The sequence below is a fragment of the Malus sylvestris genome, chromosome 3 (assembly GCF_916048215.2).
Source record: "Malus sylvestris chromosome 3, drMalSylv7.2, whole genome shotgun sequence".
Lineage (NCBI taxonomy): Eukaryota > Viridiplantae > Streptophyta > Magnoliopsida > Rosales > Rosaceae > Malus > Malus sylvestris.
In genome coordinates, this window is record NC_062262.1 from 33,601,306 (window position 1) to 33,625,799 (window position 24,494).

Sequence of the window (24,494 nt, forward strand, 5' to 3'; positions counted from 1 at the left end):
CAAGGTGTGCAGCTAACATATTTGAAAACCTTTACAATCGTGTCCCCCTTTAATCACTAATACAATGGATCAGGATCCTCTCCTGACCCCTAAAAAGTGAGTTTGTTGAACAGGTAATCGTGATTATTAAAATTTGATCTAACGGCTACAATAATTATAATTTTTAGAAAATCTCATATTCGTAACCATTGGATCAAATTTCAACAGCTACGATTGCATGCTCAACAAGCCCAGTTTTTAAGAGTCAGGAGAGGATCCTGATCCTAATACAATACCCCATCGTGGGTCCCCCAACGCATTCTCTTGAAAAAAAATTGAGAAAATTAATCAAACACTACCTTCCTTCCTCCACTTGTATATATTTGCCACAAGCAATCACTCCTCTCAGTCTTAACAATCAGCTCTGCTTTCTCTCTCCCTCACCCTCTCCCTCTCTCAAGACTTCCCACAACTTCTTGATTTCTCACCCAACTTCCCACCACATTCTCCAAATCTTTCTCCAAATTTAGCATATCCCAAATTTGTACCCCATTCAATACTTTTACAAATTGTGTCACGTTAATTTGTTCGTACCTAACTAGCTGTTTGGATATCACTTCCTTTTCATTTTATTATGGGTACTGATCATGCGTACCCTTCAACCAATGTGGAGGACTCTCTACACCGAGTAGAGATCCCACCACCTCAACCTTTCATCAAAACATTGAAGTCTTCTCTCAAGGAGACCTTCTTTCCTGATGACCCTTTGAGGCCGTTTAAGAACCAACCTACTTCAAGAAAATTCATTCTTGGCTTCCAGTACTTCTTTCCAATCCTCGAATGGGCGCCTCGCTACACGCTCGAGTTCTTGAAATCAGATCTCATTTCCGGCATCACCATCGCTAGCCTGGCGATCCCACAGGGGATTAGCTATGCCAAGCTTGCTAACTTGCCACCAATTCTTGGCCTATGTAAGTAGCCTTTATAACAAAATTAGTCATTTTCTTCCTTCATGTTATTCATGCTCCCAGTTTGTCGTTCTGCACTCAGAACTCAATACTGTCGGAATGATTTTATCCTTTTTTTCTCTAATTTTAACGTGACTGGATTAATAACAATTATAGGTCACATGTGTCATGTGCGAGTTGGGTTGTGATAGATTATTGAACTTTATTTGTTTATTAATTAAAATAATTAATAATGCAGATTCAAGCTTTGTTCCACCATTGATTTATGCCATGATGGGGAGCTCAAGAGATATGGCTGTGGGGACTGTGGCTGTGGCCTCACTTCTCACAGCTTCAATGCTGGGGGCTGAGGTCAATGCTGCAGAAAACCCTACCCTTTATCTTCATCTTGCCTTCACCGCAACCTTCTTTGCCGGAGTTTTCCAAGCTTCCTTGGGTTTGTTGAGGTTAGCAATTACTAATGATTCTTTTGTATTACGGTCTAATGATATTCCTCTTGCCGTCCTCTTGCTGTCGCTTGTAAGTGAGAGGTCTTAGGTTCAATTACCGCCGAAGGAGAATTCGAAACACATTATTGCTAGTACATTGTGAGATTTTTTTTTTTTTTGTGAGTATATTGATATTTTTACATTAGGGGGAGGGGGAGCTCGACTAAGTCATACAATGGGCAACCTAATTTGGTATCGAATTCTTTATCCAAGATATTCGAATCTAAAACTTCTCACTTCTAAGCGAAAAGGAATACCACCAGATCGTAGTACTGAGTGGCTAGAAGCAAACTTGTTAACTTTCATAAAAAGACAGAATAACATATGATTAATTGTAGTGGAACAACAAGACAATCTCAAATTGTATTTGTTTTCTGGTTTTTTTGTCTTTTAGGAGAAATAAGTTTGTCCTAGTTCAATATAGACTAATGAGATTCGATCAGAGTAACGCTCATTTTTGTAACGGATTGTATTCAAGATCCTGCATAGATAGTGATCGATCACTGCCAGCTTATATAGATTGGAAAAATAAAAAAAACAAGATAAGGATAGAAAGAAGATAAGAATTATAATCCGAATTTATTTTTCTGTTTTTTGTGTATTTATATATATATATATATATATATATTTTAAATTTAGATTGATACATAATTTGATTCGACTGGATTATCGCAGGCTAGGGTTTATTGTGGATTTTTTATCACATGCAACGATAGTAGGGTTTATGGCGGGGGCAGCGACAGTGGTTTGCCTGCAACAGCTAAAAGGAATTCTAGGGCTTGACCATTTCACCCGTGGGACCGATTTAGTGTCAGTTATGCGCTCTGTTTTCAGCCAAACACATGAGGTTTGTTGTCCCTTCCCTGCACTTTTCTACCCACACAAACAAGCCAATATCACAATTTTATAAACCTCAAACACTCACTGATTCGTTTCTACATGTTTAATTCAATTAATGGAAAAAGATGAGTGGAAATTAATGAATCTTAACGCGAACATGAGTGGAAATTAATGAATCTTAACGCTAAGGTTCTATATAATACTGTTTTTAAAGTCATATGTGATATATCTTGTCACATATGACTAATGATATATGACTTAGGCATTTATTGTGAAGATAATATTATTTGTATATACTCACGAGAAAATGTTATTAAGGAATTTAACTCTTTTTTGCGTCAACATAAGATGAGATCGATTATTGACCTAGCTCGAGTGGCCATGCTGAGGAAAAAAGTGAAAAAGTTCAGGGGATTTTTCTAAAGTTTAAAGTGTTTTTATTTCAAAAGGCATATGATGTGTTGAAATAACAATAGGCATAGAAGAATTTGAGCATGAAAGTTTGCATCTTTGGTTTTTTAATTGTATATATAATTCTATTTCTATCGATGGTTGTTGCAGTGGAGATGGGAAAGCGGAGTTTTGGGATGTTTATTTCTTTTCTTCCTCCTCACCACAAAATATTTTGTAAGTGAATCGAACCGACCATATCTTAATTTCTTGTTTATTAATTTCATATACTTATTTTGTTTTATACATCAGATGCTTATTCTTTATATCTGTCATGTTTTAATTAACCTTGATAGAAAATTAAGCTCTCCTGTCACGCAATTATATGCCTGCTGGACCAGAAAATTAAATAACATAAAATATTGAATGTTAAAAAAGAAGGTATAATTCGATTGGATTAAGTGGGGAATTACTTAAATAATTTAATTATAGAAAAGTATCACTGGATGGGATACATATGTCCTAATCAAAACACTTCTTGAAACTGCTTTGCATCTCACTTTTTCATGGTTTGGAATCGACTTTTAGGTATATATAAATTTTCTTCTTCAAAATTCTCCTTTTTTCAACCCTAACCTGCTCCCACTTTCAACATCAAGTAAAAAAACTTCCAAAGATGATGACCCCGGCCCATCTTCATCTGCATGCACCTTGTTAAAGTAATACTAGGATTAATTAAATAATAACAAATTTTAATTAATCCATGTGAACTTTTAAAATAACATATATACTAATTAACCATTATCTGGACTCTTTCTCTGGCTTTGTCATTAGAATCATTGCTCTAGTTTTGTTTATGATGTAACTTGTAAGCGGGAAGAAAAGTGAAATTTTAAATTAATCCTAATGTGCTCATATAGTTTATTTGTCTTTATATGTTGGACAACATGATAATGCAGAGCAAGAAGAAACCTAAGCTCTTTTGGATCTCAGCCCTGGCACCTTTGACGTCAATAGTTTTGGGAAGCGTTCTGGTTTATCTCACCCATGCTGAGAAACACGGCGTTCAAGTGGTGAGCTCTCACATCAAACTAAAGTAATCTATCCTCCCAAGAAAAAAACTTTCATAGGATAGTCGTATAGTGTTATGTGTCAGTCTCTTTTGAGACCTAGTTAAAACGGTCAAAGACACAAAGAGCTCATGAGAGTTGAGACAGTCCCATATATATTTTGCTCCTCTTTCGCCCTAAGATTCTTCGGTGTATATAGTTGTGTGTCTACATCTCACATTATGAAAATCACATACACATGAAGATATACATGAAAAATCATCTCTCTCATGCACAAGATTTTATCATGACATCATGTGTATACGCTCGTACATATATTTGTCTATGTCTCACATGACGAGAATTGCAAACACTCAAACACATACGTGGAGTCCGTGATCACTACCTAGAGTGGCTTAATGTGCAGATGACATTAGGAACAGTTTGAACCACCATAAACAAATACAAAGTAGGTCTACCTCCCCAACCCATGTGTTAAAAGCCCTTCACAAATTTTAATCTTGGGCCAAACCAAAAAATGATTGTTCAAACACTGTATTGTCTTCAGTATTTGACTCCCCACAAACAATAGCATTGGGTGGTGACTCGGTGGACCCTTAACTTTGCCCCATCTCCCATGTCATTATGTGACAGTTCTGGTTGCTAGGTCATGGTCAATAGACTCAATACCTTTTCCTTTTCATTTCTTTTGGAATTTAAAAGTAAAATAAATATTCCTTTTTGTTTTCTTTTTGTTTTTTACACAATGAAAAAAGGTTTCTAATTAATGCCTGCATTTTCTGGTGAATATATTCAGATAGGAAAGCTGAAGAAGGGGATTAATCCATTGTCGTTTCGAGACCTTGTATTTGTGTCTCCTTATCTCACAACAGCTTTTAAAACTGGCATTATCACGGGCATCATAGCTCTGGCTGTAAGTATATATATCTTAATTAAATCCTTGATTACTGTACTAATTATTGGTTAACACGACTGATCACCATAATTAATTAATAGCTTAAAGTAATTAATAAATTGATTATGGAAATTTTTATGATAATTATGTACAGGAAGGAATAGCCGTTGGGAGAAGCTTTTCCATGTTCAAGAATTACCACATTGATGGGAACAAAGAGATGATTGCCATTGGGATGATGAACGTTGTTGGTTCTTGCACTTCTTGCTACCTCACTACAGGTATTAATTACTTAATTAGTGTAGTCTCCTGAGATTGTTATGGTTGAAGAGAAACACTTCTAGAATCATGCATGTATACTAGTATAGAAAAAAAGGATCATGTATCAACTATTAACATCAAACATCATAATAATTGAGTATAATAACAATTGAGTCCAATGTTTTTTTTTTTTTTTTTACTTAAACCAGCGTTTGAAGTGTTTTTACAATGAAATTGTGATTAATATTTGTGAAGAGCCCTTTAATTAAATTCATATGCTTAATTATCTCCTCTCATTAATCACATGAAATTTCTTCAATAATTTTCAGGGCCATTTTCCAGATCAGCAGTGAACTACAATGCAGGATGCAAGACGGCAATGTCAAACGTTATCATGGCAATTGCAGTGATGTTCACATTGTTGTTCCTCACACCATTGTTCCACTACACTCCCCTTGTTGTGTTGTCTGCCATCATAATCACCGCCATGCTCGGCCTTATAGATTATGAAGCCGCAATCCACCTCTGGAAGGTTGACAAGTTTGACTTCGTCATCTGCATGAGTGCGTACATTGGCGTCGTTTTTGCCAGCGTTGAAATCGGCCTAGTCGTAGCGGTTCGTATTAATATCTGTCACACTGAAATTACACTGTGCTAATGAAAAATTATTGTGTCACGGTAACAACAGGTCAATAACTTACGATGGTTTGACTTCTTTATGCAGGTAGCAATATCTGTGATCAGGGTGCTTTTGTTTGTGGCAAGGCCTAGGACTTTTATTCTTGGAAACCTTCCGAATTCCATGGATTACAGAAATGTTGACCAGTACCAAAGTGCAAGCAATATTCCTGGAATTCTCATACTTGAGATTGATGCTCCCATTTACTTTGCAAATACCAACTACTTAAGAGAAAGGTACTTAAAATTTACAACTGAAAAGTAACAGTGTTACATGTAATTAATAGGAAATTAAAGCTTGATGTTGGCCTAAACTGCTATATATTTTCAGGATTGCAAGGTGGATTAATGACGAGGAAGATAGGATAAAATCTGCAGGAGAAAGTAGCTTACAATATGTGATATTGGATATGAGTGGTAAGGGAAATTATTAAAAAATAATCATGTATTAATCAAATCCCTTAAAGAAAATAATGGTAAATTATTCAATTAGTGGTACTAATCACCCGATAATTGATTCCTTGCAGCGGTTGCTAACATAGACACAAGTGGAATTAGCATGTTTGAAGAAGTTAAGAAGCTAATTGATAGAAGGGGACTTCAAGTATAGTCTATACTCTCTTATCGTGACTTTTTATTAAATTGTCAATAATAGTTTTAGTATACAAAGAACACTAAATCTGACACCATGTTTCGTTTTATGCAATTAGCTTGTATTGGCGAACCCCGGAGGTGAGGTGATGAAGAAGATGAACAAGTCAGAGTTGATCGAGAAAATAGGTCAGCAATGGATTTATCTCACAGTTGCAGAGGCAGTTGCAGCATGCAATTTCATGCTTCACACCACCAAACCCGACCCAATCAAAGATCAAGAACCCGGCGTATGGAATAACGTCTGAGTTGCATGCTAGCTCAATTACCTTGTCTATGTATGTACCAGTGTAAATTTTTGTATCACATAAAGCAATGTGAAGTGTACGTAAAATATGATGAGGACACATTGAAATGAGAAATTAGTCTTATCGTTTTATGTTCTTGGTTGCTTAATTAGTGGGAAGTTGGAAGCGTTAATTTTTTTCCCTCTCTCGTCCTTAATATTGTAAATCTCATAACGAAACAAAACTTTACATAGATTCATTTTTGTGAGCCTGAATTATTAAGAATAGTCCATTTATATGTTATTGTTGTCCCTTCGGGAGCATCTGATAAAACTGGAACAACATTTACACGTGATTGTTAAAATAGGTCTAACGATTATGATTTCATCCAAGTATTGGAACCAAATGAATTTTGGGCTCTTGATTTTGGATTAGCTAGCAAGGAAGCCTAAGAGTCCAACGGCTTGTTTTCCTTTTAAATACAAAATAGGTTAGGGATGTAAGGCTTAGATTGAATTAACAGCTGTTAGTGTTTTGGACAGCTCGTTGATAAGCTTGTCCTACACCAATGGAGGAATCCAATGTGAATGAATCAATGAAATCATCACTGCAGTAGCAGCAACGCTGAAAATTCTGTGTGTTTTGTCAATTTCTTCTTGATAAAACCAACAATTTCTTCACTGAACTTAACATTAAGTTTTTAAATGACTGAAAGCGCTTTTAGATAAAATATTTTTGAAACTAATACTTAGTAAAAATGCAAGTTAATCATGGAAAAACACTTGAAGTGCTTCTTGCAAAAAGCACTTCAAGTGTTTTTGAAACCCTTTTTTTTTTCTTCTCTAAAAGCTTTTTCAGGAATTCGAAAACACTACTTCCTAAATGAGTCCCTACTTTCATATCAAATCAACCCTCAAGTTACAAGTAAAGAAATCAACATTATCCCTTGATTGTAGGATTATCATTGTGATGAGTTTTGATTGATTGAGCTAGGCTTAAAGAATATTATCTCCTTAATGGCAATATGGCATTAATAATTGTTGGAACGAAGAAGTAAGACCCTTCCTGTAATCTCTCTCTCTCTCTCTCTCTCTCTCTCTCTCTCTCTCTCTCTCTACTTTCACATAATATCTATAACAATAAGTCTAATCTATAACACAAAGTGCTACAGGTGTTTTCAGGATTATAAGGTGGATTAACGACGAGGAAGATAGGATAAAATCTAAACAGGGAAAAGTAGCTTACTATATGTTTATGTTATATTGGTAATAAATAATAGCAGCGCACTAATTAATTCCTCAAAGAAAATTTTGGGACACCATCTAATGAGCAGTATTAATCACCCTCGTATTGATGGATTTGGATCCCTTCCGGATCCAAATGTGGGAATCTTAGGTATCTTCATATCCTAACTGTTTATCGCACATCATGCTGTCAGAAATTATTATAAATTTTTTTATTTAAAATTAAACATAAATAATACCTAACGAAAACTAATTACACAATATACGATAAATGATCATGATGTAAGAATCCCTGGAAAAGGGATCTGGAGAGGATCCTCATCCAAAATTGATCCCTTTGCACCTGTTCGAAACAGAGACACAAGTGGAATAAGCATATTTGAAGAGGTGAGCTCAAGGTACAATCTATAGTATTTTTAACTTATCGTGTCATGTTTGGAGTGTCATGACTCTTTACTGTTTAAATATACAAATAAAGCTAGCTCTGACACCTTGTTCTGATTCTGTATATGTTTTTATTATTTATATACTATATTAATTCTTAACTTTCAGACGTCTAATTTACACTCTCACCAAAAATAAAGAAAAACTATTAAGCTCAATTACAACTTTACAAGAATATTGCATGATTCTAAGATCATCACATTGTTGCATAGCTTCAAAATTATTCTAATCACATTGTTGCCAAGCTAGCTTAAAAAAAAATTCGGATTCTCATCGGATTCTCTTTGTGAGGATTCTGGAGATTCGTCAATCTTATCTGTTTATTGTACATCCTGGGATCAGAAATTACCTTAAGTATTTTTATTTAAAATTATATACAAACAGTACTTGACAAAAACTGACCGCACGATATATGATGTAAAATGAACATATAGGATCTTGTTGGCTACAGAAATAGATTATTATTAAGAAAAACTAATAAAAAAGGCTTGAAAACTTTGAGTTTTAACGATAAAGACAAAATAAAGGGTAAAGTAAATAGTATCAGTAATGACTTTTTAGTGTAAAAATATGATTTTTCGTTAAAATGAACAATACTGAAAGCTTTTCGTTAAAATTCCCTTGTTTATTATGCTTACAAAGTAAAAAGTTTCCTCAAAAAAAGAAAAAAAAGGAAAAAAGAAAACCGTGTAATCAAAATAGTAGTTGATGAAACAGATACATAATCAATGGATAAAATAGGGAGTAACTGATATTCAGTTTAGCAGCGCCGTTTGAGTAGTCCAGTATGTCGTTATATGGGTATGGCAAGGCATCAGTCTCTGGTGGAGTTGGCGAAGGTGGCGGAGCAATAGAGGGAGCAATACTGAAAGCTTTTCGTTAAAATTTCCTTGTTTATTATGCTTACAAAGTAAAAAGTTTCCTCAAAAAAAGAAAAAAAAGGAAAAAAGAAAACCGTGTAATCAAAATAGTAGTTGATGAAACAGATACATAATCAATGGATAAAATAGGGAGTAACTGATATTCAGTTTAGCAGCGCCGTTTGAGTAGTCCAGTATGTCGTTATATGGGTATGGCAAGGCATCAGTCTCTGGTGGAGTTGGCGAAGGTGGCGGAGCAATAGAGGGAGCATCGGGCGTCTCAGGGCTATCTGCAGCCGGCTGCAGTGAGCTAGCAATCGGACGATCAGCGGGCGTCACTGGTGTATCCGTGGCCGGAGTAGATGGCGTAACCATGGAGGGTGCATCGGGTGTCTCGGCGGCCGGCTGCGGTGGGCTAGAAATCAAAGGATCAGCGGGCGTCACTGGTGTATCTGCGGCGGGCGCGGGTGGCGTTACGATGGAGGGTGTGGCTGGCGTCACTGGTGTAATCGTGACGGCCGGGGGTGTCGTAGCAATGGAGCGCGTGGCGGGTATTATTTGTGTACCACTGATGGGGGGCGTCGAAATAATTGGCATGAGCGGCAAAGTTGGCATGGCAACGGGCGTGGTTTTGGCCGATGATGCAGTTGCTACTGGGGTGGGTCGGCTGTGTCCAATATAAAAAAACTGAGATGAAGCGAGGCACAAAATCAAAAAGCTAACAAGTATGTTCTTGTTCGCCATCTCTCTCTGTCTCTCTCTCCTCTCTCACTTTCTCTCTCTAGATAGAAGATCACAATGCAAGTGAGTAATAGTATGGTAGCATGCAAGCAGAGGGAGGCGGGGCAGCATTATATACTAGTAAACTAAACGTACCTTTTTTCAGGCTGCCATGCTCCCCAGTTACAATTGGTTTTTGCATTCCAATTGGATTTACGTTTATCTTGACTTTTCCAATTGTCGCTTGGAAGTATGCAGATGTTGCAGGAAGGAAACCAAGTTAACTGGTACGGTTTCTGCTTCTAAGTACAGTTCAAACTTTTCCTACTCTAAACTAGGAAACACATGAAATCGTTAGCTTTTTTGGTACGTATGTTTCTTCGTTCCTAATGACAATTGGTTTTGGTTTATTTTGGTCCGTTTGGTGGGCTGGCTAGGAAACGTTACTTTCTTTCAAATTGGACTTGTAACCTAACCTATGTTTAATGCGCTAAAATGTCACATGGATTGGATTTGGGTCGAGGATGTGAGTGCCAAATAAGACAGGAATCATACCTCTCGCTCGATGTGGGTTACAAAGCCAGTCGAGCTTCTCTCTTCTTCGAGCTCTCTGCGTTTCCCTTCCACTGATTTCATCATCCGCCTCTCCTCTTTTCTGCAATTTCATCTTCTTTGTTCAAGGTAATTCCCTCTTCTCCCTCCTTACTTCGAATTTGAAACATGGGTACTTTGATTTTTCTGAATCTACGATTTTAACTAAAAATTTGGTCTAAAGTTAGCCTTAACTGATTATTTACTTAGAAAATTTAAGAAAATCGAGGAAAAACATGGATTAAGTACATTGCAATCCATCAATAGTGTTGCACTAAACAATGAAATAGAATTCAAAGCCTAGCCAATTCATGCCGATGAAGCATCGATAATACACTGTATTTTTCACACCAAAATTTTGGGTTAGAAATTTATTGGGCTTGACCAACCAAATATCCAAATTTCATCCACAGTCAAAGCAGCCCACAGCCATTTGGTCACCAACAGTCGTATCCGTTCTGTTCCTACCGAGATGTGGAGATACACGACCAGCTCGAAATCGGTTCAGTCATCAAATGTCGGAAACGCATGTGTTGGAGATGAAGAAAACAGTTCAAATTTATTAACTTTCAATCACTTTCCTCCCATCCAAACACTTCTTTTCTGAGACCATCAGAGCTTTAACTTTCATGGCGCCTCCGAAGAAATCAAGGAAAAGCAAGAAAGACAGGAAATTGAGGAAAAGCAAGAGCGTGGTGGTTCCGGTTGAGGCAAAAGCCGTGGATTCGGATTGGTGGGATAGTTTCTGGCACAAGAATTCTTCAACCCAAGCAGGTTTTACTTTTCACTGAGCTCACTCACTCTTCAGTTACTCTCTTAATTTCCTGCTTTTTTTTACTGGAAAATGCTGCATTCCAAGAGAAATAGTGATGTGGGTTTTATTCAAAATTTGTTCTAGAATGTTAAAGTCCGTACATTTATTCATAATTACAGCTCAAAATCTGTAAAATGTGGTTTTCAAGTTAGCTAGCATCATGAATTTGATCACTGAAATGGTAAGAATTCAGACCAGCGCCGGAAAATGCACCTGGTTATGCAGATGTGGGTTAGGCCAATTGTCTTCGGATTCCCCTCCCGTAAATTAGAGTAGTTTTTGTTTATACGAGTGATATTCTACTTTATAGTTTATACTAATCTAAGATGTGTGGAAGGGGATTCGAACTTGGATGCATGAGGGGAGCACATTCCGCCCTAGCCCACATCTGCGTAAATTTAGACTAGTTTAGAATATATATCGTCATGTCAAAGAATGCAAGTGGTTGTGGTAATTTCTGGTGGTCGTTACAAGAAAACTAGCTCCTCTTAGTGTAAAAATATCAATGTACTAAAAAAAATTAAAAAACAAAACCATTCTTAAAGGGCTTTAGCCCACTTATGCGTAAATTAGAGTGGTTTAGAATATATATCGACTTGTCAAAAAATGCAAGTGTGGTAAATTTCTGGTGGTCGTTACAAGAGAACTAGCTATTGAATAGAGATTTTGGTTTGGAATCTGGAGTGGGGAAATTGTTGATTTCTATTTTAGTAAAGATTTTTAAGAGTTGATTTTGGTTTTGAAGTGTCCGTGATAACAACTGCATTCTGCATATCCGATGAATTCACGTGTGTAGGTTCTTCAGTATCCAATGATGAGGAGGAAGGATTTAAGTTTTTCTTTAGGGTCTCGAAAAAGACTTTCGATTACATTTGTTCACTTGTAAGAGAAGACCTGGTGTCGAGGCCGCCATCAGGGCTCATCAACATAGAAGGAAGGCTTCTCAGTGTTGAGAAACAGGTTGCAATTGCCATGAGAAGGTTGGCATCCGGGGAGTCTCAAGTCTCAGTGGGGGCTGCATTTGGGGTCGGCCAGTCCACAGTTTCTCAGGTGACTTGGAGATTCATTGAAGCATTGGAAGAGCGCGCAAAGCACCACCTCAAGTGGCCTGATTCGAATAGAATGGAAGAGATTAAGTCTGAATTTGAAGCATCCTTTGGATTGCCGAATTGCTGTGGAGCCATAGATGGTACTCACATCATTATGACCCTACCTACGGTTCAAACATCAGATGATTGGTGTGACTCAGAGGAGAACTACAGCATGCTCTTGCAGGGAATTGTTGACCATGAGATGAGATTTCTTGATATTGTGACTGGTTGGCCTGGGGGCATGACTGCGTCTAGACTGTTGAAGTGTTCAGGGTTTTACAAGCTCTGTGAAGGCGGACAGCGTTTGAATGGAGATGTTAGAAGTTTATCTGGAGGAGTAGAGATTAGAGAGTACTTAGTTGGTGGGGCTGGCTATCCTCTGCTTCCTTGGCTGATAACTCCTTTTGAAGGCAATGGCCTTCCGCCTTCCGTTTCTCCTTTTAACGTCATTCATGAGGCTGCAAGGTCGCTGGCTGTAAGAGCATTCTTGCAGTTGAAGGGCACTTGGAGAATCCTCAGCAAGGTTATGTGGAGACCTGATAAACGTAAACTTCCAAGCATTATCTTGGTATGTTGTTTGCTTCACAATATAATCATCGACAGTGGAGATATATTGGACCGGGATGTTGCTTTATCCGGCCATCATGATTCAGGATATGGAGAACAGTGCTGTAAGCAAGTTGATCCACTGGGGAGGACATTGAGGGATAACTTGATCAAACACCGGGAGCACGGCAAGCAGACTGCTACACCAATGTGAATCTTGCTCTACCAAGTCTGGTCTAGACGAGTTCAAGTTGGAAGCTTATGGCCTCCATCGAACAGGTGCTGCCCGTAGGTACCTTTCGAGGAGAAACTAAAGTGTTTAGGCTTAAAGAATCTGTTCTTGCCTGGTTTTTCAGTGTCATCGGTTGTCAGGAAAAGCTTGTTTCTGCCGTCACTTTGATCCTTTTTCCTTGAGCATGTATTAGGGTTTGTACTATAGACTGCAAGTAACATGTAGAGCCGCAGAAAAAAACTCGAGTGAAACCCAGCGTATATCCCTCTCACCCAGTGGTGTAACAATTCACGTGACGAGTGGTACAAGGCGAGGGGGATAATCTCCCGGTTACATGTAAGGATCTCGCCGGATTCTGGAGAATGTTAGAATCTATACAAGAACTTGTAACGCAGAAAGAATGTATACACCGAACAACAGGATTCAATAAAAGATTTTATTTTCATACACTCTGCTAGTTCTCTTTATGTAAAAGAAGAAAGAAAAAAACATGGAAAAAAAAGAAAAGCTAACCCCATCAGAGTGGGTTTCCTTTGAATAGAAGATGGGGCCTGAAATGTACAGCAGGATCTCAAAACTAATCCAAGACCCAATACTCTCTCTGTCTCTCTGTCTCTCTCTCTAAAATATGGCAAAACAAGTAGAGCTCTAAAAAGTTTAAAAAAACTTATGGACAATGAAGCAAAACTAGTGCCTCATCATTTTACTGTAAACTAATGAAATTTCATTGGTTTAATCTCCCTTGGTTGGGGGCTGTATGCATGCACAGAAGGGCGATTTCTTCCGTTTCCCTTGGTTGACGGGTTTTCCCACGCCATAGAGGTAGTCGCGAAGAAGAACGCTTTTCTTCCGCTCGATGATTCTAGCTGATCCTTTGCTGTCTTTTTCGCCATCGATTTTCAGAAGAAGAAACTGCAGTTTCTGAACTTGTAACTGCAACCGCCCAATGTTTTCCGACCCTCTTTTTGCTTGTTCAGAAAGTCTCCTCCTTCTCACGCTCCCACTTTCATCTGGTACTTCCCCAGAAGATCCGGCAGAGGACGGAGGATCATCTTCAACGCTCTTCATCAACATTTGATTGGCATCAAACAACTTCGTAATGGCCTCTTTGGCTTCTTCCAGCTGCCCCTTTACGCTATCAAGTTCCATATTATTGCCCTTTTTACTCTTCTCAGTAATCTCCACCTTTGTCTTCAGGTCTTCCACAGTAATTTGAAGGTTTGTCAACTTTTGCACATCGGAATCAAGTCTTTCTAGGATGCTTCTCTTGTTCCCTTCTTGACGGGGCTGCGTAAATCTCCTAGAGAGCTCTAATTTGTTAATACCCAATTCTTTCTCAACCAATGATTCAGAAGAGGGATGTCTTTTATTGTGCTCCTTTACTGCCTCCTCCATCTGACTGTGGTCAGTTGGTACAGCGGCTGCCTTCTGGGAGTTGCCAACTGTCAAATCAATGCTGCCATCCTGGTCACTGGTCTCCCACAACTCAAGCATCTGAGCATCAGGCTCTATGGTTTCTCTTCTGCTTATCCCATAGGATGAACACTCCGATATCTGATCAAGAACGATGTCTTTTGTCAGAACTTCATTCCCTGATCCAGATATTTCACGCTTCTTCATAGTGTCACGAACCTGATTTACAGAAACATGACCTTCCTTTTCCACCACTGCCTTTTCAATAGCTTCAAGTCTTCTTTGTAAATCCTGCAAGTCCAAAACACCATCTGATACTGTGGCTGTTTGATCTCCATCCATTTGAGGGCTTTCAGCATGCAGAAGGGCATCCTGGATAAAGTGGGATACAAATATGTTATTTCAAATGATATCCACCATTGAACTATAAAACGAAGTCATCATGTCTTAAGCCAAATAAGCTTTAGACAGAAACCGGCTTACTTTCCGTAAAACTTGCCAGAGATAAACCTTGAATGTTGATGATAAAGCATGAGTTCAAATAATGGCTCGTGACAATTGAAACTTTCAATTTCCATAGGTAATATATAAACAGACATGAAAAGTTACCTTTGATTCTTCAGTGTCAAGTTTATGAGAACCGGTGTCTGCGAGTATATGCTTCTCAAGCGATGTTATACACTCCTTCAAAGAGATGACAGCTGGAATATATGCAGCCAACTGAGCTTGTAGCCCTCCATTTTCGTCTTCCAATGCGCAAACTCTTTCTTTCAAAATTTTGTTCTCGATGCCTCTGGAATTGCTTCTGTCTTCGAGGATCTGACATGCTTCAATGAGCTCGCGAATCTTTCCTTCAAACAATGTTTCACGAATGTTGGAACCCTGCAGTTCGCCAAATAATGTGGCAGCCTGAAACAACCACATTTCTATCTCTTGTCTTTCCTTTTGCAGTTCATTGATCAAACCTTCCTCTTTGATTTTAGTTTTTTCAGCTTTTTGCTGCATTTTCTGCACTTCTGACTCCAACTCCTGATTCACTACACAAAGGTTGCCAGTCTCTTTGATATGAAGTTCATTGTCTGCAGAGAGTTTGAGAATTTGCTTCTCTTGATCTTGTAGTACCACCTTAGCCTCACCATACTTACCATTCATGTCCTCCACTAACGCATGCAACTCTTGCCTCTCATTCTGTAGCACACTGATGGCCTGATGTACTTCCAAAAGCTCATTTTCTTTATGGTACGACGCATCCTTTGCATTTGCAATTTCACCATTCAATTGATCATTAACAGATTTAACTAACTCCAGCTCATTCTCGGACTTATTCAATGACTCCTTGAGCTGTACGTTGTCCATCCGTGTATCTTCTAACTTCCCCTCCAACATCCTTACCTTATCTTCCAGGTCATTCTTTCCAAGATGAAGTTTATCTAAATAGTCAGTGAGCTCTTCCAGTTCCTGCAGCTTTCTTGAAATAAAATCTTTGAGAACAAGTGAAAAGTTATTGTGATATATCGTTTCACCAAACATGACACATTTCTCCTCTTCGAGGTCACGATTCTCTTCCCACAAATTCGATACCATCTTTGTCAAAGCTCCTTTCTCTACAAGCATCTTGCCATTCTCTTCCAATACATCGTTGTATGCACTCTGCAAGTCCAAGAACTGCTCATGCAGATCATCTATTTCAGTCCTCAACACTTGCTCTCTGTGGTCTCCCTCCACTACTTTCAACTTCAATTCTTCATTCTTCTCCTCAAGTCTTTGGGCCCCACTCTGTAACACCACAAGCTTCTCAGACTGATTCTTGAACTCTCCGTCCAGGGTGTTTCTTTCTCTCATATGATTTGCTGCCTCTAGTTTTAGTTGGTCAATCATTTCTATGAGAACTGACTTCTCAATAACCAACTGCTGATTTTGATCACAAGTTTCAGAGAGAGAATTTTGCGTCTCTTGAAGTTTGACAAGAATGTTGTTAAGAAGTGTTTCGTCTTGCTCAACCTCTCCTGCACAACTGAGGTTTGCCTCCACGTCAAGAGTCTTCAACACCTGATACAGCCCCATTCTCAGTACTTTCGTTTGCAAAAGGAAAGATTTAATCTCCACCTGTTGCTCAAGATTTCCATGCTCTAGGTCAGAAACATGTTTCTCTGACATTTTGGATGCCTCCAACAGATTTTGACGCTCAACCATGAGGGACAAGATCTTTTCTTCCAGATCTTTTATGCATTTCTGCAAGACAAAGATTTCAATCTGCGCGTTCACAGCTTTGTCTTGTTCCACTTCATATTCTTTCTTCATGCACATGCCTTCTGCTTGGAGACGAGAGATCTGCAATCCCATACCAGCCATCTGGGTTTCACTCAACTGAACAAAACTGGCATGTTTTTGTTTCTCAGAATCCAAGAAAACATGTAGCTCTTCCACTTTACGAAGTGCGGATTCTCTTTCTTTCTCAAGAGCAGAGAGTTTCTCTTCTATTTCTGTATATCCTTTTTCCAGACCTGCCAGTCTTTGCTGAGTAGCGCCCAACTCAGAAACTACATTTTCTCTCTCCTTGGTCAGACCAGACTTCTCGTTATCAAGCAATAGACAGGACTCTTCTAAGCTCTTTGATTTTACCCTCAAGCCTTCAAGTTCAGCATTTGCATCACAAAGGGAATTCTCCAAAATTTTGTTATTCTCCGATGATTTCTTCAAGTTCTCGGTCATAATTTGTAACTGGGAAAGTAGGGCGGCATTTTCAGCAGCAATTGTACCTTTTTCTTCCAGATGAGATTGACATGATTCTTCCAACTCCTTTACCTTCCCTCTAACACCTTCTAACTCAAGGTTCAAATCCGAAAGGGAATTCTCCAAAAGAACATTTTTCTCCAGAAGTTTCTGCATGATTTCCAACTTTTCTAACAGTGCCGCTTTCTCACTTCTATCAGCCTCACACATCTGTTCTAGCTGTGATTTTTCACCCTGCAGTTCCTTCACAGATGACGCAAGGCACTCTGGATTCAAGCCAACTGACTCTACCTGCTCTAGCATAACTTGGTGTTTCTTGTTCAAGCCATTGAGTTCCTCTTTCAGGCAGTATATCTCTTGCTGGAGAGCATTTCTTTGGTCTACTCGGAGTCCGAGTTCCTCTTCAAGTTTTCTAATTGTCTCCCTCAAGATTAAGATCTCATCTTGCAGATTTTTTATTGACATGGATGAAGACAGATTGAGCTCACTCAGCCTCTTGTTTTCCTCCTTCGAATTCTGGACTTCGTCCTCCAAAACCTGATTACGCGTTTCCATGTCCTTCATAATTAAAGCTCCATTGTGAAGTTCAGAATACATAGATCTAAGTTCCTCCTGGGATTGAGAATGCAAATGCTGCAGTGTCTGGAAAGCAGTTTCAGCCTCCAAGAATCGCAAACGCTCTTCGCGTATGGAAGTCCAGAGTCTGCCCAACTCCTTCTGCTTCTCAGTCAGTTCTTCACCCTGAGATTCCATTTTCTGCACCAAAGACTCCAACTCAGATTGGAGCGTCTGATTTGATTGTGCCAGCAGAATACACTTTTCTTCAGAACCCTTTAACTTTGCAATCCCATCATCTATTTCAGAGTGTAGCCGTTGGGCCTCCTCTTGAGCACTAGCTATCTTATGCTCCAGAGCAGATATGGTTTCCAAGCACTGGTGGTACTGGAGAGCAGCAGCTTCCTTCTCTTCATTTAACTTGGCAATTGCTTGCTTCAAGGTTTCAACTTCACCTTCGGCTTTAACAGCTCGCTCATTAATTCTTCTTGTATCCTCCTCAATATGCAGTATTTTTTCCTCCAGATTTGATATCATTTCTAGACATTGTTGATATTGTGCAAGCGCAGCTTCTTTCTCAGCTACGACCTTTGCAAGATCTTGCTTTAGAGTTCCAGCTTCAGTTTCAACTTTACTCGCGCGATCATTGAGCTCTGCAGCATCCTTTTGGGCACAAGAGATACTGTCCTCCAGATTAGTGATTTTCTCCAAACACTGCTGATACTGCAGAAGGCTAGCATCCCTTTCAGACTCTAATTTAGCAAGTGCTTCCTTCGAAGCTTGAACTTCAGCTTCAGCTTTACTGGCTCGCTCGTTCAGTCCCCTGGAATCCTCATGTGCACGAGCGACTTCAGACTCCAGATTATTTAACCTCTCTAAACACTGTTGGTACTGAAGTAGGCCAGCTTCCTTTTCGGCTTCTAATTTAGCAAGGGCCACCTTCAAGTTTGAAATTTCTGTCTCTGCTTTACCCAGTCGATCAGACTCGGACAATGATCGAGCCTTGACGTTATGGGTCTCATTGTCCTGCATGCTGCGGTCTTTTTCTTCTTCATCAGGAAAATTGAGACCTTTTTTCGCCCTTCCTTCTCCAGACCCAAATAGATCATTCAGCTGTTTCAAGCCCATTCTGCTTGTTCCAGAGTCAGATTCATCGGTATAAGCTCCATTCTTTTTTACACCAAGGAAATGGGATGAGGAGATTCCCGGAGCATCTTTTGGCATTTCATCAAGGTCTAAGAATGCCCGCATTGGATGTGGCATCTCAGGTGTACGGGGATCAGCCTCACTAGCAGAGGAACCTGCAGGTGAATCATCTCCCATTGCAAAGGGAACTTGGTTGGGAAATGCTTCTGCCATGGTTCGATGAGCCTGGCGCAGCGCCCCAGTTGCATGATCATATCTCTCAGCTAATGCACGGTATGCTCGATAGAACTCTTCTACCAATTTCATTAATTCTGGGCGCTGTTTATAGTACATCTCTGCCCTCCTAGCAAAGGAATCGGCATCCAATTCAATGAGCTTGATCATGTGTTTGACTTTGGCATCCATATCTGTTCAACAAGTTAAAACATAATTAACTCTATATATATATCTAATACATAGAAGAGAGGCGGAGGGAGAGAGAACAATATGTTGACAAATCAGGATCACTGCAGTTTACAGGCCCGGTACTACCACAATGACGTCTCATCGAGCAGTCAACAACAGAAATTGGGAATCTACCAACATACATATTTACACTATTCAAACTAACTTAAATAAGGTCCGAGTTCCACTTCTTAGCCATCCAATATTCCATATTTGATGATGTAACAGTTTAGGAAACGAGAATTCGTTATTCATTATGAACATTTCTTGATAGGACGAAGTAAAAATCGTGTCACAATATGCAATGCAGTTGACATGATAAAAAAACTTAATGATGTCCGGCGAGAGAGCATTGCTTCACTCCACATATATGAGAAACACGGCAAACCAAACCAGTTATATGATGTATACCTGTAAGATTTTCCTGAAGCCATCTTGAATTCTTCGGGCTTATGTGGCTGTCCCACCACCAAGAATACTTGCGTCTAGAGTCTGCCTGCGACGCGGTAGCCATAACTCTGGCCAATAACAGCACCACCTTCGCTACTGATTTTGTTTCCGATCCACAAACGAATAAAAACCAAAACCAAGATGAATAAACTCAACAAGGGGCCTGATAACCAGGCTCTAAACCACCAGAATTCAGTAATTCTCGATAGGATGAAGGTTTGTATACTCTAACTTCTCACACGATCACACCTAATCACCAAAATCCACAATTAAAAACCAGATTAATTAGAATATAAAACAACATGGTGGGTGAGATCAGATTCTTAAGAACATGGAATAAACTAGAAAGATGACAAACAGCAAGCAATTACCTGATCAGTAAAACTCCGGTCCGAAATCATATGCTAAAATTGACTGATATGAACGAATTTTCCACAAAAATACCTGACTGATCAGAGACAAACCCAAAAGACAGATGGTCAGAATTTAGTAAAAATATCAACAAATTCACAAGCTTAATAGAATCACCAAACTTTGAAGCAAAAAAATCTTAAGTGATCATCCATGACAATTAAAAACCAACCCAATTCCTTAAAAAAAATTACAGAAAAACAAAGGGATCAAACTTTTAATTACCCAGAAACCAAAAATTAAAAATTTAGTTAAGCAGAGTCATGGGTAGGAGGATCAAGCCCAAATAAACCACAAAACGCATTCTTCCATGAAGATACACACAATGGCATGATTTTCTCAGCACGAAAAAAAAAAGGATCCAACAAAATTACCCAGAAGCAAAAACGATCAATCAAAACAACTTCTCTTCTTCCTTAATCTGCGTTTGTGAATAGCAACAGAAGCAGCGAAAAAAAGCACTTCCCGTACCAGCTGCTTTTGCTTTACTCTTTTCTCACCCCATGGTTGTTAGACCGCTACGTCTCCGTCTCAGAAATTGCTCCTCTGTTTTCTCTCTCACTGCGTTCTGCTTTTGCCTTTTATGCTGTGGTTTTCTACCGTTTGAAGATGAAAGTAAAACAAAGATAAAGGTTGGTGGAGAGGCCGGAAACAGTAAAAACAGCGACTGCAAAACAAACGGTAAAAAAAAAAAAATACAAACGGCAAAAGGCTAAAGTTAATGCTTTTCTAATCCATTATTTTTCGGATTTTTGTTTCCAATTTCGGTTTTTTTGTTGGATTTTTTCACTATGATTTTGGAAAAATTATTAGAGCATATGCAGTTCCTTTTCTGATACTAAAACCCCCCAAAACCCACTGATTCTCAAGGGAATGACTAAGAACGGGTGAAATGATTAAAATGCCCTTGCAATTACAAAATTTAAAAAAAAAATCTTGGGGTTTGTTGATGTTTGACTATGATTTTGTGCATGTTTTTAAGACGGTGTTAAAAAACGAGAATGTTAAGGAGATTTTCTTCAATTATGACTTTTTATACTTTTTGTTATCTGACAATTTAATGTTAATATTATAAAATATCATGCAAAAAACATAAATTATCAGAGGTCCATAGAAAATCTTACTTTTAAAAGAATTTTCTTAACATTTATCTACTAAATTACCATTAGGCTTCCATATTTTATTATTTTATTGTTCTTTGCTTCAATCACACACATCTTAGTTGTCTCCTTGATTAGAAAAGGGATTTTAGATATGGCTATGAGTCCCCATTGGGTATTTAAAATTGTAGACCAAGACAAAAAGATGGTTGGATGTGACCATGCAAATCATCCTTATTTCATATTATATACTATGTGGCAAATAAGTTGTCTAATAAGCAATATAAATTTTAGACCAAAGTAATTTCCATAAATTAACCATTATTATTTATTTTAACCGAATTTGCTGACTTTAAACGGCATAAATACAATTTTATTTGCTTAATGAGTTGCATTATCTTTACGTGCGGTGGGATTTGGAGAATATATGACTACTTTAAGGTTATCAAATTCAAACATTTGGTCATTTTATTCTCACAAATTATTATGTGCGTCAATTTCTAGTTTTCAGTGTAAGAGTTGCCAAACAAAATAAAAAAAATTGATTTCCATGCTTGAACTTCCAACTTCTAGCTCACTCCCGACTTTTTTCGTCAAACTCAAAACACAAGTTGGAATTCTAGTATTATTAAGATCATATATTGTAGTTTTTCTTTTACAAATGATAGCATTGGTGAGTTAAATTGTTAAATATTAGTGAAAATGAGAGATTGCTAGGGATCGAACATGCACTAGGCTGCATATGCATTATTATTTTTTCTTGCATATTTGGAAAAAAAAAATCTGCCTTAAATAAATACATAGGTGCATATATAGAATCTCATATAATACACATATTTTCCATCCTTAAATGATTAAATCTCTCTTCGACAAAAAAAAATGATTAAATCTCTCCACAAACGGACTTACTAGCCGTTGTTTTTTTTTCTGTGGGGGGGAGAAGTTAGCCGATTATTTATTTATGGTTTCTAATTCTAAACAATAATAATTTTGATTAAGAAAATATTTTGTAAACAAAATGAAAGGGCATTATGGTAAATAGCCAGGGAAAGGAGACGAGAATCTTTCTAGTACTGGGCAGAAACGACAGAGTCAAAAGGAGGGCGGTGCGGCAGCAAAGATTGGGCGGTCGTCATTCGTCACGCGACTAATAATATTCTCCAAAATTGGACAGCTTGTATTTTTTATTCTTTTTTTCTGATTGGAGGACCACGTGTATTTCATGAAGAATACACCCAACATTTCATTTTAGAATCCGCATCCTCTTTATGAGAATCTCGGAGATCCGTAAATCGTGTTCATTTATCGTATATCGTGCGATCAGTTTTTATCAGGTACTGTTTGTGTTCAATTTTAAATAATAAAATTTAAAATGATTTCTGACCACACGATGTATGATGGACGGACAAGATAGATGGGTTCCTGGAAGGGATGTGCTATCCACACATCTATTTTACTTCTCACACACCCTTTCATAATTTCTGTCCGTTGATATTCTTTAATTTATCTGATCCAACGGTCGAAAATTAAAAAGGTTTGTGAGAAGTAAAATGAGATGTGTGGATATCACACCCATTTCCAGAATATTCACAAAGAAGATCCTTATTCTTCAATTTATAGCAACTCTACTAGGCATTGAACTTTGAACTACAATAAACTCGGATTTTTATCGTGAATGGTTTTTTATGTTATGTCAACTCATAGTTTGGTTCTTTATGTTTCAAACTCATCAATTTCGTTTCTCATCTCTTGCTTTGATCATTAATATTGTATTTGTCGTCCACCTTCGTTAATAATCCGTTATTAGGGTGCTGACGTGGCAATCGTATAGGGTCTACAAAGTCAATTAAATGATGCCATGTAGATTAATGAGTTTGGAAAATCAAGGACTAAACTAATGAGTCGACGCAGTTAGGCGACAAGAACTGACCAAAACAAAGAGATGAATGACAAAATTGATGAGTTTAGAACATAAAGGACCAAACTAATGACATGACGAAATATAAAGGATCATTTGTAAAAATATCCTATTAACTCTTACCAACTTAAATGAAGGAGTTCCAACTTATATAATTTTAAAAATGATATAATACTCATGTGGAAGTGTTTTTAAAATGACTAAAAATATTTTTGGTGAATAAATTTTTGAAACCAACCGTTAGTAAAAAAAAAAAAAAAAACACTTGTACAAAAAGCATATACTCGGTGCTTATTATCAAAAAAAAAAAAGGAACACTTCAAGTACTTTTGGAACCTAAAATCAAACCAACAGTAATTTCAATCATTTTACAAGCACTTACAGACGTGGTCATATGTTTATGGTAAATGTAACACAGTTGATTTGTTTTGTATGCATTAGTGAGGATAAGAAAAGTGATGTTACGTAAATCATTGGGTTAGTCCAGTGATAGTGTGAAAATTGATAAGTAAAAGAGAATGACCAAAAGATGGTATTAATTTTAATTGTCAATTCTAGTTATGTCCACACCCTCTATCCTTATAAGTACTGAGAGAATGACATTGTGTTGCATGCCAAACACTACATCTAAGATACATAAATAAATAGGATGCAAGTAGGAAACACTAAGTTTTAAACACGTCTCCTATTCATATTTTAAATGGTTTAGATGCTGAGAAACACATAAGATGTGAAATGATTAACAAATAATTGACCCACTTTTTAATTTCATTGGTTCTATAAATGTATGGCCCCTTATGAAACAACAATGCTTGAGTTAGTAAGAAATTTATCAACTGTATTTTCAAGTGGTGGATTATTTTAGTAAATTTTTTTTTTTAAACTTTTTTTTTCTACCAAAAAATAACATTAAGGAGAAAAACAACGGGTACAACTAAAAGCATCATGATCGAGTTTAACTTACTTCGTCTCAAATTCAAATCTTTGTACATTCTTTAGTGTAACTTAAATTCGCTTGTAATTACCAACTGGTTTTGCATGTAACTATCAAATAGTTCATATATGAAATTGAAACAAGGTTAGAAATTAATTAATTAATTTCTGTAAAATTATATCAAACTCTCAGAGTGTTAGAGGTCAAGCGTGGTTTAATTATAACAATAGTTAAGGAACCTGAAAAAGTAGTTGTCCACCCATCAATAGTTATAATTGATATGCTTATGCCTCCATTAGCAGCATTAATCTACTTTTCTCGAAATTTTTTCCTTTCATACATGTTTTCCAATTTTTTCTTTTGACACACCCCGACCGAGGTCAAGGCATGCTGGCCGTCAT

The 24,494-nt window shown here is 37.7% G+C and overlaps 4 protein-coding genes across 5 annotated transcripts; 2 read left to right on the plus strand and 2 right to left on the minus strand.

Annotated features, from left to right (window-relative positions):
- The first annotated feature begins 374 nt into the window (after positions 1–374).
- On the plus strand, positions 375–6,599 carry LOC126615964 (sulfate transporter 3.1-like). Its single transcript, XM_050283910.1, has 12 exons — positions 375–950; positions 1,186–1,393; positions 2,111–2,282; positions 2,837–2,902; positions 3,625–3,738; positions 4,532–4,648; positions 4,785–4,911; positions 5,221–5,507; positions 5,616–5,806; positions 5,901–5,986; positions 6,097–6,173; positions 6,280–6,599. Exons 1-12 carry the CDS (start codon positions 614–616, stop codon positions 6,466–6,468), a joined length of 1,971 nt encoding a protein of 656 aa, XP_050139867.1. The 5' UTR covers positions 375–613; the 3' UTR covers positions 6,469–6,599.
- Positions 6,600–9,097: 2,498 nt separating this feature from the next.
- Positions 9,098–9,851, minus strand: LOC126615976 (proline-rich receptor-like protein kinase PERK2). The gene has a single exon (XM_050283931.1). The coding sequence runs from the start codon at positions 9,737–9,739 to the stop codon at positions 9,098–9,100; it is 642 nt and encodes a 213-aa protein (XP_050139888.1). The 5' UTR covers positions 9,740–9,851.
- Positions 9,852–10,238: 387 nt separating this feature from the next.
- Positions 10,239–13,436, plus strand: LOC126615972 (protein ANTAGONIST OF LIKE HETEROCHROMATIN PROTEIN 1-like). 2 transcript variants are annotated; one of them, XM_050283927.1, is made up of 3 exons: positions 10,239–10,396; positions 10,720–11,080; positions 11,917–13,436. In XM_050283927.1, the coding sequence occupies exons 2-3, from the start codon at positions 10,936–10,938 to the stop codon at positions 12,969–12,971; spliced, it is 1,200 nt and encodes a 399-aa protein (XP_050139884.1). In that variant the 5' UTR covers positions 10,239–10,396; positions 10,720–10,935; the 3' UTR covers positions 12,972–13,436. The 2 variants fall into 2 exon arrangements, with proteins under 2 accessions (XP_050139884.1, XP_050139885.1); XM_050283928.1 differs by lacking the exon at positions 10,239–10,396 and having other exon boundaries at positions 10,714–11,080.
- Positions 13,412–20,759, minus strand: LOC126615963 (protein NETWORKED 1D-like). The gene is made up of 5 exons (XM_050283909.1): positions 20,516–20,759; positions 20,102–20,174; positions 19,692–19,979; positions 15,012–19,243; positions 13,412–14,774 (listed from the first exon to the last, which is right to left on the minus strand). The coding sequence occupies exons 3-5, from the start codon at positions 19,792–19,794 to the stop codon at positions 13,722–13,724; spliced, it is 5,388 nt and encodes a 1,795-aa protein (XP_050139866.1). The 5' UTR covers positions 19,795–19,979; positions 20,102–20,174; positions 20,516–20,759; the 3' UTR covers positions 13,412–13,721.
- Between the last annotated feature and the right edge of the window lie 3,735 nt (positions 20,760–24,494).